Consider the following 15,144-nt stretch of genomic DNA (forward strand, 5'->3'; position numbering starts at 1 on the left):
TGAATTTAGTTATTGTAATTCAAATCCAGTACTTCTGCTGTTAGCGTACCAGAAAGAAAAATAAGTCGGAATAGTATAACGGAACAATACTGTTTTGGTGAGATTGCTTTTCAGACTATTGTTTCATTCTCATAGTTTGCAGAAGTCTTGATTTAATTAAACAATTTGTGACAGAAAAGATGCTCTTCTACGAGGACTCATCAAAAGATCAGTTATGCATTTTGTAATTGAGCAAACTTCTATAGAAGAAGAATTTGGAAAGATAACTTCTTTCATACTTCTTTCTTCTTTATTGATGCATTATCAATAAAGCTAGCATTTCAAGGGCTACAAGTGCTATTAATTCGTCGGCCAGAGTTAGATTTCATAGCAGCAATCAAAATTGTAGTAAATTTGAGAGCAAAACATTGGCAACTGCCTAACAAAGCCTACGATAATAAAAATGTTGATATTTTCACAAAGTACTCTGACTGTCATCAATAATTACTATTATTGTGAGAGACCACCTCCTAAGGGAAAACTATTCATTTCACTGTTCGAAATTTCAGTGGGCAGCTAAGATGCTCATTAGCCTATAGAGACTGGACTGCTCTCTTGCTAAAATCCATACAGCTTTGTTCTTCACAAAGAAATGCAATTATGTTTAACAATTGTAATAAATTTCACAACTGTAACCCAAACTCATGTTTCTTGCCTACAACAAACATTCACATGCAACATCAGGTTGGTCAGTCATGCATAAATTCTGACTCCAAAGTCATTTCCCTTCAGCCATCAAACCTGGCACTGAACATGATTCATCCTTGATAACTGGACTCATCAGCATGTGTAACTCATCTGATGTTGGGATTAGGGTGTTATTTATACTCCATACTATAGCAATAAATAGAAAAAAAAATGAGTTTCTCATTTATTAGGTGATATGTGTACTTATGAGAAAGAAGCTAATCTTTTCCCAAATGAATTTGCAATTTAAATACCAAACAGGGCAATAGATAAGGCAGAAAAGAAAAAAAGGGCAACTGGAAAGTTAGACACAGCTTTAGTCCTTTCTTACAGATAGAGAGAGACCTTTAGTTTCCAGGGCTTTCCATCTGTCAATTTTTGCTACAGTGTGCATTGATACACAGAAGATAATATTTTTAAAATTTAATGGATTCATATTTATACCTATGGATTGAACTTCAGGGCTTTGATTACTTTGTGGACTCATCAGTAAATGCATGTCCTATTTTTTCTCTCTTTTTCAGGGGGAACAGCTTCCAGACAAAAGGGCTTTATAGGATGTATTCGATCTCTGCATTTAAATGGACAGAAACTTGACCTTGAAGAAAGAGCTAAAATGACTTCTGGTGTTAAACCTGGATGTCCAGGACATTGCAGTAGTTATGGTAACCTGTGCCATAATGGAGGGAAATGTGTGGAGAAGTATAATGGGTATTACTGTGATTGTACCAACTCGGCCTATGAAGGACCGTTCTGCAAGAAAGGTAGGCAGAGAGCTTTGATCCTAAGTCCTTAGCGGTCTCTGAATGTATCTAACACAATTTCATCCATGTCAGCTTGGTATCCACCATATTAGAAGTATGTTCTAATATCAGCTTTCCTCTGAGCATCACTAAGTGTTTATGTTAAGTGGACTGTAACTGCTCCTCTTGTTGACTTCAGTGATGGGTGGCCTCAGAAATTAAGATGTTTCAAGCTGTACTGTTACTTAAATTACCAACTGTATTGCATGATTCCTGTATTCAGTTGTATATAACTTGGTCCAGACATTAACCAATAGGGCTGAAAACTTCCATGATGGTTCTTCCCATGTATGAATGCTTCATTTGCTTGGTTTTAAACCTCATCCAGCTTTGTCCACCTTAATAAAATCTTAAGGGCTTTTCATTACAGAATTTTGGAACAATGATGTAACAAAAAGAGTTAATCTTTTTATTTTTGTTGCTATCACTGTGATAACCCATCTAAACCTGGCCATAAGAAGAGACATCAAAAATAAATGTGCAACATTCAGGAGAAAACGGATTTGCATGGTTTAGTTTCTGATGAGCGTGTCCTCACTGAACCTGTTTGCTGGCTTTTAGGAGTTGGTGCCAACACCAGAAAAAGGAGCAGGGCAAATAAAGAGCAACCAGTTTAGATAACATGCTCTTTGGGAGAGGAAGAAACTACCAAAATCACTGCTCAATAACAGCAAGGTGCAATGTGAGTGTTTTAATTTCCGTGACTGCCCCTCACTTTACAAATGCGACAGGCTAAGTGGGCCACATCATCTGCTGGTGTAAATTGGCTTAGTTGTACTCAAGTCCATAGAACTATGCCCACTTACATGAGCTGAGGATTTGGCACCGATGTCACGGGAGGCATATAGAATACCCGCATAGTGTCCTGTTAGGAGATACTGCTATAGTGGAGGATCTGCTTTATTGGAGAGAGTACTTGTAATCAGCCAGTAGGGGAAGATATTACCATCCTGACTTTGCTGTGTCTCACATTAGGAAAACTGCTGTTGTCACATGCATGTATTTCATGGCCAGACTGTGTTGCGTGTTGAAAACATAACTGTGAGATCTTATAGTTTGAATACACACAGGTAGATATTTGTCGTCTTTTGAAGCTACTGTTCTCCCTCAGTGAGTGTCTTTGGATTAATGTGTTGTTTTAATAATGACTTTGCTAAAAAGAAGACTAGAAAGGACAAATATATTATTGTCATTACTGTGGGGAAGACAGAATATTGCCTTACATGTCAACTGTCAGAAGGTAGTAAACTAAGCATTTATTTGACTGACCAACATTTTGACCTGTTCCATCTTGTGGAGCTATGATTCAAGCCCTAAAATTGTTGAATATAGAGGCCTGTCTCTGTACACTGCCCTTCTATGCATCAGACAAATAGACTGTAAGGGAGGGCACTGTTCATCCAAAGGAATGGTGATGTCAGCTGGATCAGGGGCATTTTGCCATGTTCTGCTTCTGAGGCAGTCAGCTCATGCGCATGCCAATCTGGGATATCTGAAAATGCAGTGGCTGAAACAATTCCCTTGGTTTATATGTGCTTTCAGAGGTTTCTGCGTTATTTGAAGCCAGCACTTCCGTTACCTATATTTTCCAAGAACCTTATCCTGTCACAAAAAATGCAAGCAGTTCAAGCTCTGCCATTTATGCGGATGCTGTCATGCCCAAGGAAAATATTGCATTTAGCTTTCTCACGGCACATACTCCAAGCCTTCTGCTGTACATCAACACCTACTTTCATGAATATTTGGCTGTGATTCTCTCCAAAAATGGTAAGTACTCTTGATTTGCTACCAAAGGGAGACCAATGTGGCTATGATTTTTGTGAGAATAGTGCCTGCAACTTTATCAGCTTTGTGGTATTCAGTTCATGCAAATAGCCATCACTCTTGTTTATGTCCCTTTATTTGGCATTCAGTGCTACACTTGCCTATTCAGTCTTTGAATAATTATGTTGTTGGGGCTTAAAATGTGCTTTGACTTCCATTTGGCAAGACTGCACAATAGCAATTCCTTGCTATTTATTCCACAGTGAGACCCATTAGGCCTCCAGGATAAAGGAATGAGAAATTCCATGACTGTACAAGAACACTTGGTGCAGAAATATATTATTTTATCTTTTGCATTCTCTATTGGCATGCGTATTGCTCTTCACTGCATTGTTTCAATGGAATATGGCCAGTACATCTGAGTATTAAAGCCAGAAAATGTACAGATCTTCTAGGTTCACTGACTAGAACATCCATTTGCTATTACAAGGTAAATGGTGTGGGCACATTTTGAAAACTTGTAAAGATTTTAGGGGCATAGACCCTCTGGCTTCTGAGTCCTTGCAGTGCTTTCAGAAAACTTACTCCAGACATGCATCATCCTATACAAATTGGGATGTTTGAATTATTCAAGACTTATCAGGCACTGGAGCACTGGAAATGATGAGTAAGCATATTGGTGAGTCACTAGCCTGTGGCAGAACAATAGAAAGTTAATGTTATGTGCTTGAATATGTGCATTTGACCGAATGACCCAGACCACTCTGAAGCCTTGCAAATTCCAAAATAGCCAAGCTCTGAAGTACCATCAAATTAAAGTATAAAGGAGGAAAAAAAAAAAAAAAAAGCTTTTATTCTCTTTATGGATTTTGCAGTAGTTTATATCCTGGTTATGTCATGTGGCCAGCATTCAGGCTGGCATGGGATGAATAGCCAAATCCCTGGCTACCCCTCCTGCAGCCAGGGCAGTATCAGCCTGGGGCCCATCTCCCCCAAGGGAAGTAGCAGGAGGGTGGTGGGACTCTTGAGGAAACCTTCTTCTTTCTCCTCTGCCATCCAGTCCCACATTTCCATCTCCACTTTGCTCTCAGATGCAGGTGTTCAGTGTATATGATGTTCAGATATATGAATATTCCAGTGCAAAGCTCCAGAGTTGGAGAGGTTAGTCTCTGCTGAGGTGAAAGCTTGGAATTTGCTTCTCAGTTACACTGAGGTTTCTTGATGCCAATCAAGCAATCAAAAATAGCCCTAAAGTAAATGAAAATGTAATATCCATTTATATCACCTTTACTGCTGCCGGAGTAGTATAAAATGACCTTAGAAACATGAGTCAATTGCCTTTTATTGATGAAATGCAACCATCAGCGAAGTGCAGTTGGGAGGTCTCTAAGAGGCAGGAACTCTCTAATGGTGATTACGGAAGGAGTTGGGAACAGGACACTAGGATCTCTTGGAGTAGCTCAGCAGGACCACAGATTTTACAATATGTTTCTACAAAATGTTTCATTTTGGCAGCTGCATCATCTGCAGAACTCCTCTTTGGCTCAGAAAGAGATTGAGATTCTTCCACTTCCAGAAATTAGGTGGAGCAGCTCTTAGCACACTCAGAATCAGGAGGCAGTTTGGACAGTAGTGTCTTTCTCATCTCTGTATGTATCTTTACTCATCTGTAAAATGAAGAGAACATTAGTTTAAAGGGTTGGTGAGATGTCAGGCTCCAAAACCCTGGACTATTAAAATGTAGCATTGTACACAAAGAATTAAGATAACTAGCTGACCTTGGTTTTTAAGTCCTGGAAGTCTGTTTCAGATTTGTTTTATGCTTGCTCCTGTGTCATTCTGTCAGGACAGTCATTTTAGTAATGTATATTCTCTGTCTTCTGTTCCAAATCAGTAGTTTTTTAAATCTCATGTCCTCTTATTTTTTAGTCTTGTTGGAATTGAAATTATTCCAATGAAAATAATGTTCAGATTATTCAGATTGTGTTACTCTTTCTTCCTCCAAGAGGTTTATGCTTGCCATAAAGTTACTGGGCTATGAATAATAATATTCTTTGTACCATTAAAAGTGAGCACAATTCCTTCTCTTTTATTGGCTCATTTTCAAGGATATTTGCTGAGGCTGACAATGTATAGTAGGACTTAGTTACATGGCAGGGACCTACCTGATAGTTAAATAAAGTTTAGGCTTCTGGTGAAATGGGGATGGGCATTCTCACTTAAGAGGTGTGCAGTAATATTCTTTGCCATAATCCTAAGGCCCTTTCCACTTGTTAAGAAACTATATTGGAAGAGTCTATGTATACTTTAATGCTTCACAACCCAACCAAACTTTTGTAAGTATTTTTGAAGCTTCTACTGGTGTATCCTGTCACTCCTTTTTTCTATCAGCCACAAACAAACTATGCAAATTATTAGTTAATAAAAATGGCAATGAGAAGAATGTTCCTGGTAGTTCAGACTTCTCACGTTAAATAACGTAAAAGAAGTGAAAGTGTCTGCAAGGCTTGTTCATATTTAGACTGTATTGAAAGGAGCTTATGTGAAAATGAACTTGTATGGGCAACTGTGGTCTAATCCAGTCAGGTGTGAAATATTCCCTGTAAAATCGATTGGTTTCAGTAAAATTAATAAATAATCACATTTAACCCCAAGCACTTTACACTGGCAGACTGTAAAGGAGGTCATATCATTAGAACATACAGTACATACTGATTGAGACACCAGAATTTTGGTAGTAAAATGATTCACTTAGAGTTACTTAATGGGTCAGTTTGAGATCTGGGTATGGAAATAAAATCTCCTCATACTCAGTCATTTCTTTATGCATGCTGCACATTGCCACTCACACAGAAAGCCCTTCCAGTGCTTGGAGCCTTAAAGGGCAGGTGCTTCATGTAGGAAATAAAGATATAACAGATGTTGGGTACCACCATGTGTCAGTGTAGGAGCTACCATTCTGGATCCATACAGATGACCTCCTCCTCTTAAATTAGGTGCTCAGTGGTGCCTTGCAACTAGCATTTCTAGAAACAGTTCCCACTCTAGTGATTTATCTATATCACAATGTTTTTTTTACCTCTGGTCAATGGGTTTCATGTCATGGCATGGGTAAGTTTTCAAAAGTTTATATTTTTAAAGATGACTCAGTAGGGATTCTTTCTGTTATTAGTGAATACTTAGTCTTCTATATCACACATGTGCCTTTGAAAATGGATGCAATAACTTAGCATTTCTCTCCTCCCCAGTCTTCTTAGAATCATGGAATGGTTTGGATTGGAAGGGACCTTAAAGATCACCTAATTCCATCCCCCCTGCCATGGGCAGGGATACCTTCCACTAGACCAGGTTGCTCAGAGCCTCATCCAACCTGGTCTTAGACACTTCCGAGGATGGGACATCCACAAGACTTTTTCTAGATTATTTTTTTTCAGGGGGTATATGCCCTTGAACATCTGCATCTTGTAACACTAATTAATCGAATGGTGAGGAGTCTGGTTTGGTGTCGTTAATTAGCATGATGAAAGACATTTGCACATCACAGAGCTGTGCTTTCTTATGAATAGTGGTGCAAGGTCATGTGCTTTGTGATCTTTCATCCTTGAGGGATAGCTGAGTAACCTGATTATTTTGTGTCTATGGACAGAGCTGTGGTGCAGCAGAGTCACTGTGGGTGCACTCTCAAGCTTGTCACAGTAATAGTGGGTAAAAGTCTGGTCCATTTATAAATGGCTCCCGGCAATACCAACACTGCAGAAGGGCACTGCTTCCACAGTGTTATGCAAATATAGCTGGTCTCGTCTTCTGGTCAGAGCTGCTCCATATGTGGCCTGCCTTTGCACTTTTCTCATCTTTCCCCTGCACATGCGCACACACACACTACTTTCTCTTCCCAGGGCTGCAAATGCACTGCATCAGTCTGAGGATGAGGCTCTGGGAACTAGGCTGCACTCTCCTTTTCATTCCACATTTTTGCTAATTTGCATGATTTCACCAAATTATCAATAACTTAGTATTATAATGCACTCAGCTTGATACCTAAAGATAGAAATTGACGGGAGTGGGAAATGTCAGGATAGAAACCATTAGTGCCTCTTGTTTCTATATTCTTCCTTCCCTCTGAAAGTAATCAAATGTGATATGAATATGATGATGATGTCTAGAAAATGTTTCTTTCTTTCTTGCCTTTGTCTGTTAGTATGGTAGGGTTTCTTCAATTCCAAATCTAGAAAAAGAGCAGATAGCCAACATCAAAGAAAAGAGATAGGATCTCAAACTATTCTAGAATGACTGAAATGTATCTGAAGTTATTATCTGATCTCCTAAGAAACTAAGCAATTTGAGTCCCTTTTTTATTGCCTCTATTCAGGACCTATTGTCATTAGAGTGAGCTCTGTTCCCAATTTCTTTGGTAAAGCAAGTCTCTGAAATTGCATAGGGAGGATTAAAGACAAGAAAAAAGCATATTACAAGCAAAAGTACAATTGAAAACAGCTTGCAAAATTCTTCTACCAGCTCTGTGATATTGTGATACTCAAAATATAGTAGCAGGACCTAGATCAGCCTTACAGCCATGTCCTAAAAGTTCTTGAAATCAGCTGATGCTTAATAGGAAAAGAAACCAAAAGCTGTAATAGAGGTGGGCTAAATTAACACTCTTAAAAAAAAAAAAAGAAGAAAATGTCATCATTGAGAAGCTACTGACATTTTGCCTTTTAACAAACTAGTAATCTACTCTCATCTCCTTCTGTCTCGAACTCAGCAGCAGCCTTTCTATTGAAGGCATGTAAATTATCCTTGTAGTTTTTGCCTTGCAAATCTGGTGAGCTGCGTCTCCAACAATTTTTCTCAAATAAAAACAAAGCTTTTGTCATTCAGTGTTAAAGGCAGGCCAAAATAAACTAATTCATTCTTTGAGCCAAGTACTCTTGAATCTGTGCATTGCAGGGTTCAATGGAGCAAAGCTAAATTAGAGAAAATAGGATCTACTGCAACATTGGGGTGGGTTTGGGGGGTGACTTTCAAGTCTTCACTGGGGCTTTCTCTGTTTGAGAACACCTTCTGGTTTAAAGAGTTTCAACACCCATTGAACAACCTGCATAATTTACGTGACTGTGAAGTGGGAAATTGTGCCAAGGTTCAGGTATGGTTATTTTTAACAGATCAGGAGCAGGAAAGTAAGTCATGTTGGGAAGTGAGGAAGACAGCTTTGTTGAGGAGACTAGTTCTTAAGCAACTCTGAATAGACTAAGAAATGTTTCTTGCCTAGCTCTGGTTTAAATCATTAAATGCTTTTATACGGCAAATGGGAGAGTATATTTTCTAAAAATCATTTCAAAAAATTGCTGTAGTTGGTCCTGAAATCTTCTGTTTACTGGGGGAGTGGGCAGTGAGAGTTTGATCAGGAATGCTGAATGTAAAAAAAAAAAAAATTGCCCCTGATTGACTGTGAATGGGACACTATCTGTGGCACCATAAGTGGGAAGGATTAAATGGCAGGAGATCTTCCAAACAGTTTCTTTATGTAAACAGAGAAACTTCTCTTGTTAGAAACATCTCTGGTCCCTTGGATGATCTCTTGTTGTATGCACACCTCACAGAAAGTGGACATGCTGATTAGAGTTTTCAGTTCAAATCCTGCACTAAAGTCATTGAGTCATCTGAGTGGACTTGGCACCCAAAGCCTTTTTCGGTTGTTTTGTTTTGTTTTACCATATGCCGTTCTAAATCTCTAAGTGCACAAGACTTATTTGAAAGGAGAAGCAGTCACAGCATTCAGCCAAGGACTGTGGCAGATTTCTTTATCTGCTTTCCAAGAGGACAGAACTGAAAGATCTGTCTCATTAGCTCAATTCATGGACGTTTGTACTCACAAAGATCATTTTACTGTGCTGAAGGGTCAAGAGATGTTCTGGAGACCCACAAGGGAAAAACAAGGGAACTGTAATTGGATTACATTGAGAAGGAATGGCTGAGCATGCAGTTAATAATTGATCTTTGCTCTGCATATATACAGACTGACTTTGAACTTACTGGTTTCTGGCGTAAAACCCCAGACCAATGGCCGCAGATAATCAGCTAGGAAGAAAACATACATTTATATTTGACTGAAGGAGGTGTTTATCTCCTGGAAGATCGAAATGTCAAGCTCACATTGTGCTGTTAAAAAGTCATTTTTATTTTTGGATTTCTAAGGAGTTGTCCCAAAAGGAGTGGGGAGGAAGGACAGAGTCAGAAGCTCCTGTTTAATTGGATGCTGCAGATTAGATATATGTGTGTATGTTTGTGTTCTTAAGTAATTCTGAAGTGTCTTTTTACAACCTGACTTGCCAAAAACTTTAGCCATGAGGATTGATCTTAGTCATTTCTCAGTTATTCCTAAATTATGAAGTATCTGTGTTGTGGATGTAGAGATATGTAGTCTGGCAGAAACTCAAGTGCTACTGCGGAGCAGTGTAGCTGTTTCCACACAACTTGGAACAGGCAAACCTTCTTCTGTCTTGCTTATAACATCCCTATTAGCATGTTAATTTTTCCCATTAAAAATGAGTTATGCTGGTTGTTACGCTGGACAATGAAGAGGGACTTTGTCCCTCTTTGCCTGGGGAAAATGGGTGTTTATCTCTCAGTTTTTACTAGCAAGACCAGCCTTCAGGAATCCTATGTCCCAGAGATCAGGGGGAAAATCTGGAACAAGGAAGATGTACCCTCGGTGAGAGAGGAAACTGGACAAACATAAGTCCATGAGTTCACATGAGTACTGAGAGAGCTGGCAGATGTCAGTTTATGCTGGGCACTGCCCAGTTGGAAAGCAGCTTCCCAGAAAAGGGCCTGGAGTCCTTATGAATGCTAAGTTGTACATGAGCCAGCAGGTGCCCTTCTGGGTGCCCTTACTGCAAAGAGGCCTAATGGTATGAGCCAGGATCTTGGTGCAGGCAGGTTGGTGTGAATTCCTCAGGGTATCACAGCAGAGGTTCTCAGTCTTTTTTGCCTGCAAGCTCTTTGCACAGAGTTGGTGCTGATGTGTAATTTGCAAAGCCAGGTCAAACTTGTGAAATATAATTCATAGGATGTTACTTTGTTTTGTTCACTGGGTAAAAAGTAGAGGCTCTTCCGGCCAGCCTGTCTGCTACACTAGTCTTAAATGAAAAGTACACTGTAAGATCAAAGCCTGGCAAGATTTCTCTGTGTACAAAGATGAGTGAACTGTAGGACCCTACTGAGTGTCTGACCATGAGAAGATTAATGGCATACAGTGTGTGTTCAAAGACAAGAGGAGAGATCTGAGCATCAGATCCAATAGTATTATACAGATAGCTTTTGTTAAATGAAGGGTCTTAAATTGACTTTTGAAATTCCACAGCATGCATGGAAAAAGTATAGGTTAAAATTTACCAGAATAAATCTCAGAACCAGAAAGCAGGTAATTTCAGGGGGATTTAATTTCATCTGATGCCCTGAACTCTTCATCTTTGCATTAAATCACCTTTGGGGAAAAAAGTAATTAATGTAACATCACAGTGTAAAAGAAAAGGCAACTAGTCCTTCACCAGAAAGAAGTAGCTAGACATGGAGAGGTAATGATAATGCCTAACATATGATAGTGGGTAACAGTATTATTTGAAACTGCTGCTCATCCAGAGGTTTTCTGTAATTTTCCAAAGGATGTTAGCATTCATCTGCTTCACCAACAGATAATCTGTAGCACAGAGAAGGAAAATTTGTCAATAGTCAACAAGCTGGTAAATCCGGAATGGTGGCAGCGCTTTCCCCATTGCCTCCAGGGTACACAAATATACTGCTGTGTATGATGGTAGGATACCCATGAGCTGAACTCATGTGGACAGTGATTAGTATATTCCATATCTATGGGTTAGCCCTTTTCCCATTTTAGGCCCAGCCACATGGGCATGAATATGGGTTGTTTTGTATAGAACATTCCCCTTAAAATCATTGGAATAACCTTGGTGTATAAGCCACTGCATGATGAGCTATACAACTGTGGACCTCTGGGTCATCTTTTAGACTTGCAATATTTTCTAGCTTTGGAGTAAGATGCATCTGCCAGTTCCTTTTTAATTGCTGGTCAGCCTGTGTTAAGCCAACTGGTGGCTGGTGGAAATGAGATGTCTACCAAGGTTAAACAAATTTGTCAGTCGTATAAGGGAACTAGCTGCATTTGTTGATGTTTAAGTGAAATTCTTAATTCTGCTCCAGCTGCCTAGCAGGATTGCAAAGCAAGCTGAGGTCATGGGCCTTCAGACAGACTCCTATTCTGCTTGCTTGTTTGTTTTTAGGGAGGGGGCTGGTTAGTTTTTGTTGTTGTTTTGCTTTTTTTTCTTCTCTAAATTGAAGAAATGCAATGTGAAAGTGTGTTATTAATATATGATGTCTTGAATATGATCTGTAAGTCCTGAATGCTTCAAGTCTTGAGTGGGAAGTATTCAAATAAGCACCTTTTTCTCTGCCATGAGAGATTAGCAGAATTTGGGAGGCATGATTTATTTTTTTAACCATGTAAAACAGTGTCATCTGAACCAACACTGTAGCTGAGAAATCGTATCAGCAAACATGTTCAGCAGTTTCTCCTCTTTGTTTTCTCTGAGCAAAGCAAATAGCAAGAGTCATCTCCTAAAAATGTGCAAGTATTTTCTTAGTTAAAAGCCAGTGGATGCAGAGGAGATGGGCCCTGTTCTTTGAATCACCAGTGGCACTTCCACTGAAGAGTAAATTTACTGAGTAAATATCCCTGGGGAGAAGCTGCTAATTAAGGAGCAGGTTTCTTAGCCAGCTGCTCCTAACCAAGAAAGCATTTGTTCATTTTTAAATATCTAGGCTATAAAGAGGGACACTGAAGCTGTACAAGTTGCCAGAGAGGTATTTTCTGGTAGAGATGACTGAAAGCTGTCATTTGCTATTCTGCAATCAGGAATGAAAAAGCAACATTTCCACTTTACAAGTTGCAAATGACTTTCTGGGCTAAATATTTTAATTCTTTTCATAATAGCAACAATATCAATAGGCTTACTAATATTTCCCACCTGTTGTTTAATTGGTGCTGTCCTTTATTATTTTGTCTGTTAGCAATAGCTCAGTAAGTGCTGAGGGTGGGTAGGGTTAGCATCAGTAACACCTTCCTGTCTGACGAGGGTGACTGCCAGTGTGAGAGAGCTCGGAGAGGTTCTGTTGGTACTTCTGTATTTCTGGGTGCCTCTGTGGCAATGGGACATGCAGGTGTATTATAAGGTCCTTATCCTAATGCAGTGTTTCATATTTTATACATACACATTTCTCCCAAACTATACTTGTCAGCTGCCCTGATTTAAGTGATTTTTCCTGATGTTACGTGATGGTGATAAAGCTGTACATTTTATGTGTGTCAGCCGCACATGCTCCCTGCACTAACCTCAGCTTCTCGGAGGGGTGCAAGATGTCTTGCCAGCTGCTCCAGCCAGTTTAAGTCATTAAAAACTGCTACTGAACTTGTTTTAGATGTTGGGTTCAATCTGGGCTCATTTAAAACCCGTTTCTATAAATGAAAGTCCCGCAGAGAAGACTCAGACCCCAAGGGCTTGTCATTCCCTTTCTTGCTGTTTGGTTCTTCAAGACAAAATGACACAAGACCAGTAGTCCTGGTGGCATGTGTGACAAGAACCTTGCTTATGAATAACTTTCTTCTTCAGGCTGAGCACTTTGAAGTCTCAAACCAGCATAATATCCCTGTATTATTACTAGATCAAGAGCTGCTACTTCATCTTTCTTGTCCCCAGGAAAGGGGTAGAAACAGTTTGAAGGCACCATGCTATTTCTGTAGCTGCCTGGGGTTTAGTTATGCTGATACTGATCATTAGCGTACTGCTAGCAAGTACTAACCCTGACCTCCACCACCACTGAAAGAGTATCCTGGGAGTGTTTTGTTTCAGAAGAATCATCCCCTACATATTTACCAATATGGGATGGCATAAATACTTCCCTTTTGTGTCTATTTCCCAGAACATTCCTCTGTACAAGGGGATCCCCATGGAATCCTGTTAAAATGGCTCTGAAGCCACTTGATATAAGCAGAGAGATGTCATTCAGCCCTACAGCCATAGATTATACTACTGCAAATTACAGTTTGAAAGCCACAGTGGTGTGTAGCAGGCCGGCTTTGATACTAGTAGTGGCCTTGTCATAGTAGCGTTGCAGCCCATGTGGACTCATTGCCTGCAGAAGTGGAGAAAAGAGGTCACACAGCAGATAAACTATGACTGCTCCTCTGTCAGGCTGTTCTGGAGGTAGCGCAGTGTATCTGCATGTTGATCCATAGTCTGCAGTGGCAGTTACCTCCAGAATTTGAAGCTAAAAGGGATGGCTATAATCATTAAGTGTGAATCTACTCTTATCTAATACTACTGAGGTAATATGTCCAGGAAAATTTCACTGCCCAAGGCCAAAAACATGATACCTCTCTTTCCCTCCCTCCCTCTTTTATGGACCTGATAGAAATTGCCTCCAGCAATTCCACACATATTAGAGAAGGAAGAAAACACAACAGGCAGTGCATTGCTTGAGCATTATGGCACTCCAGGTGTGCATGCTCAGACACACGGAGCTGAAAAGAGGATGACAAGCATGACTGCAACAAGACTGCCAGAAATTATGCTGCTTATGATTAGTGTGAATCCCTATTGTGAGGCAGAAGTGATACAAAAATGAGAATAGGAGCTGCTTTATACACAGGTTTTTATTTGTGGTTAGTGACACTGGGATGATATGATAGAAAAAGCCAGCAGACCAGATAATCAAAATTCAGAGGCCAAAAAAAAATCTTAATAATTTTAATTAATAATCTATTTATTTTGTCTGTCAAATAGCAAAATGGCAATGTAATCTACCAAAGTAATGATTCTGTATTCTGCCAACACTAAAAATTTTGATACTGAATGCATATCAAAATCAGCTCTCAGCTCCATTGGTGTAAATGCCAAAACATCTCTGGAGACATAAGCCCATATACTTATGATTTATATTAATGCAAATTTGACCACAGGCAAAATGTCAACTTGAATAAAATGGTTTTGAAGAACAGCCATCCAAAAAAAAAGTTTCTATTGGTATTCAAAACAATTTGATAAGATGTTATTAATTTATTTCTTTTAATGATTTAAGGTAAAATAATACCACTACAGAAATTAAGATTATTTCTTAATGAATGTCAGGAACCTCCTCTGTTGTCTCTATGGAACAGATGATTTCTGCTTTAAAGCAGAAATTGGTGTTTTTCTGATGAAGACAATGAGTGAATCTCTATTTGAAGCACCTAAGAGCCTGGATAGATTGCATATCTTGCTGACTGTTTGAACACAAATGTGCTGGTTACTATGTTGATCGCCTGGATGTAGTACTACCATTTTTATCTTATATACTGGTGTGATCATAGCATTTGAAAAGAGCAGTGTGTTTTTAGATTTTCAAACTAATCAACTAGTACAAGGTCACAGACCAGATCTTGGCTGTGTTCTATTTTTTGCACTAGGCCCTTTTCAAAGACTGCAGGTAAGAGGTGTGAGTGGCTGATAAAATGCTTCTTCTGGGATGCGATTTTCAATTAGGACCAGTCTGTTACTCTGTCACAATGCATTTCACTTTATTCTGTGTGGTCATCTCAGCTGTGACATGCAGGTTCAGACAACCTTTCCACTTTTTACTGAATGAACCAGTCTGAAGTTCTGTTAACTTTTTTTTTTTTTTTTGCACTTGGGCTTCTTTTCCCATGTCTTTCTAACGTTATTATCAGATGTTCACACTTTTATTCCCTGTTGATGCATCACTCAGAAAATGTACAAGAAAACAGAACTATGATATAAGT

The 15,144-nt window shown here is 39.3% G+C and overlaps 1 protein-coding gene across 8 annotated transcripts in view; it reads left to right on the forward strand.

Annotated features, from left to right (window-relative positions):
- Positions 1–15,144, forward strand: part of CNTNAP5 (contactin associated protein family member 5) — a 289,841-nt gene that overhangs the window by 247,554 nt on the left and 27,143 nt on the right. For all 8 annotated transcript variants that reach the window (XM_080600797.1, XM_080600798.1, XM_080600801.1 and 5 more), the window contains 2 exons: positions 1,251–1,490; positions 3,072–3,296. In XM_080600797.1, the coding sequence (XP_080456923.1) occupies positions 1,251–1,490; positions 3,072–3,296 (465 nt within the window). The remainder of the gene's footprint in view (positions 1–1,250; positions 1,491–3,071; positions 3,297–15,144) is intronic.

Source organism: Anser brachyrhynchus (genome assembly GCF_964034855.1).
Source record: "Anser brachyrhynchus genome assembly, chromosome: 7".
Classification (NCBI taxonomy): Eukaryota; Metazoa; Chordata; class Aves; order Anseriformes; family Anatidae; genus Anser; species Anser brachyrhynchus.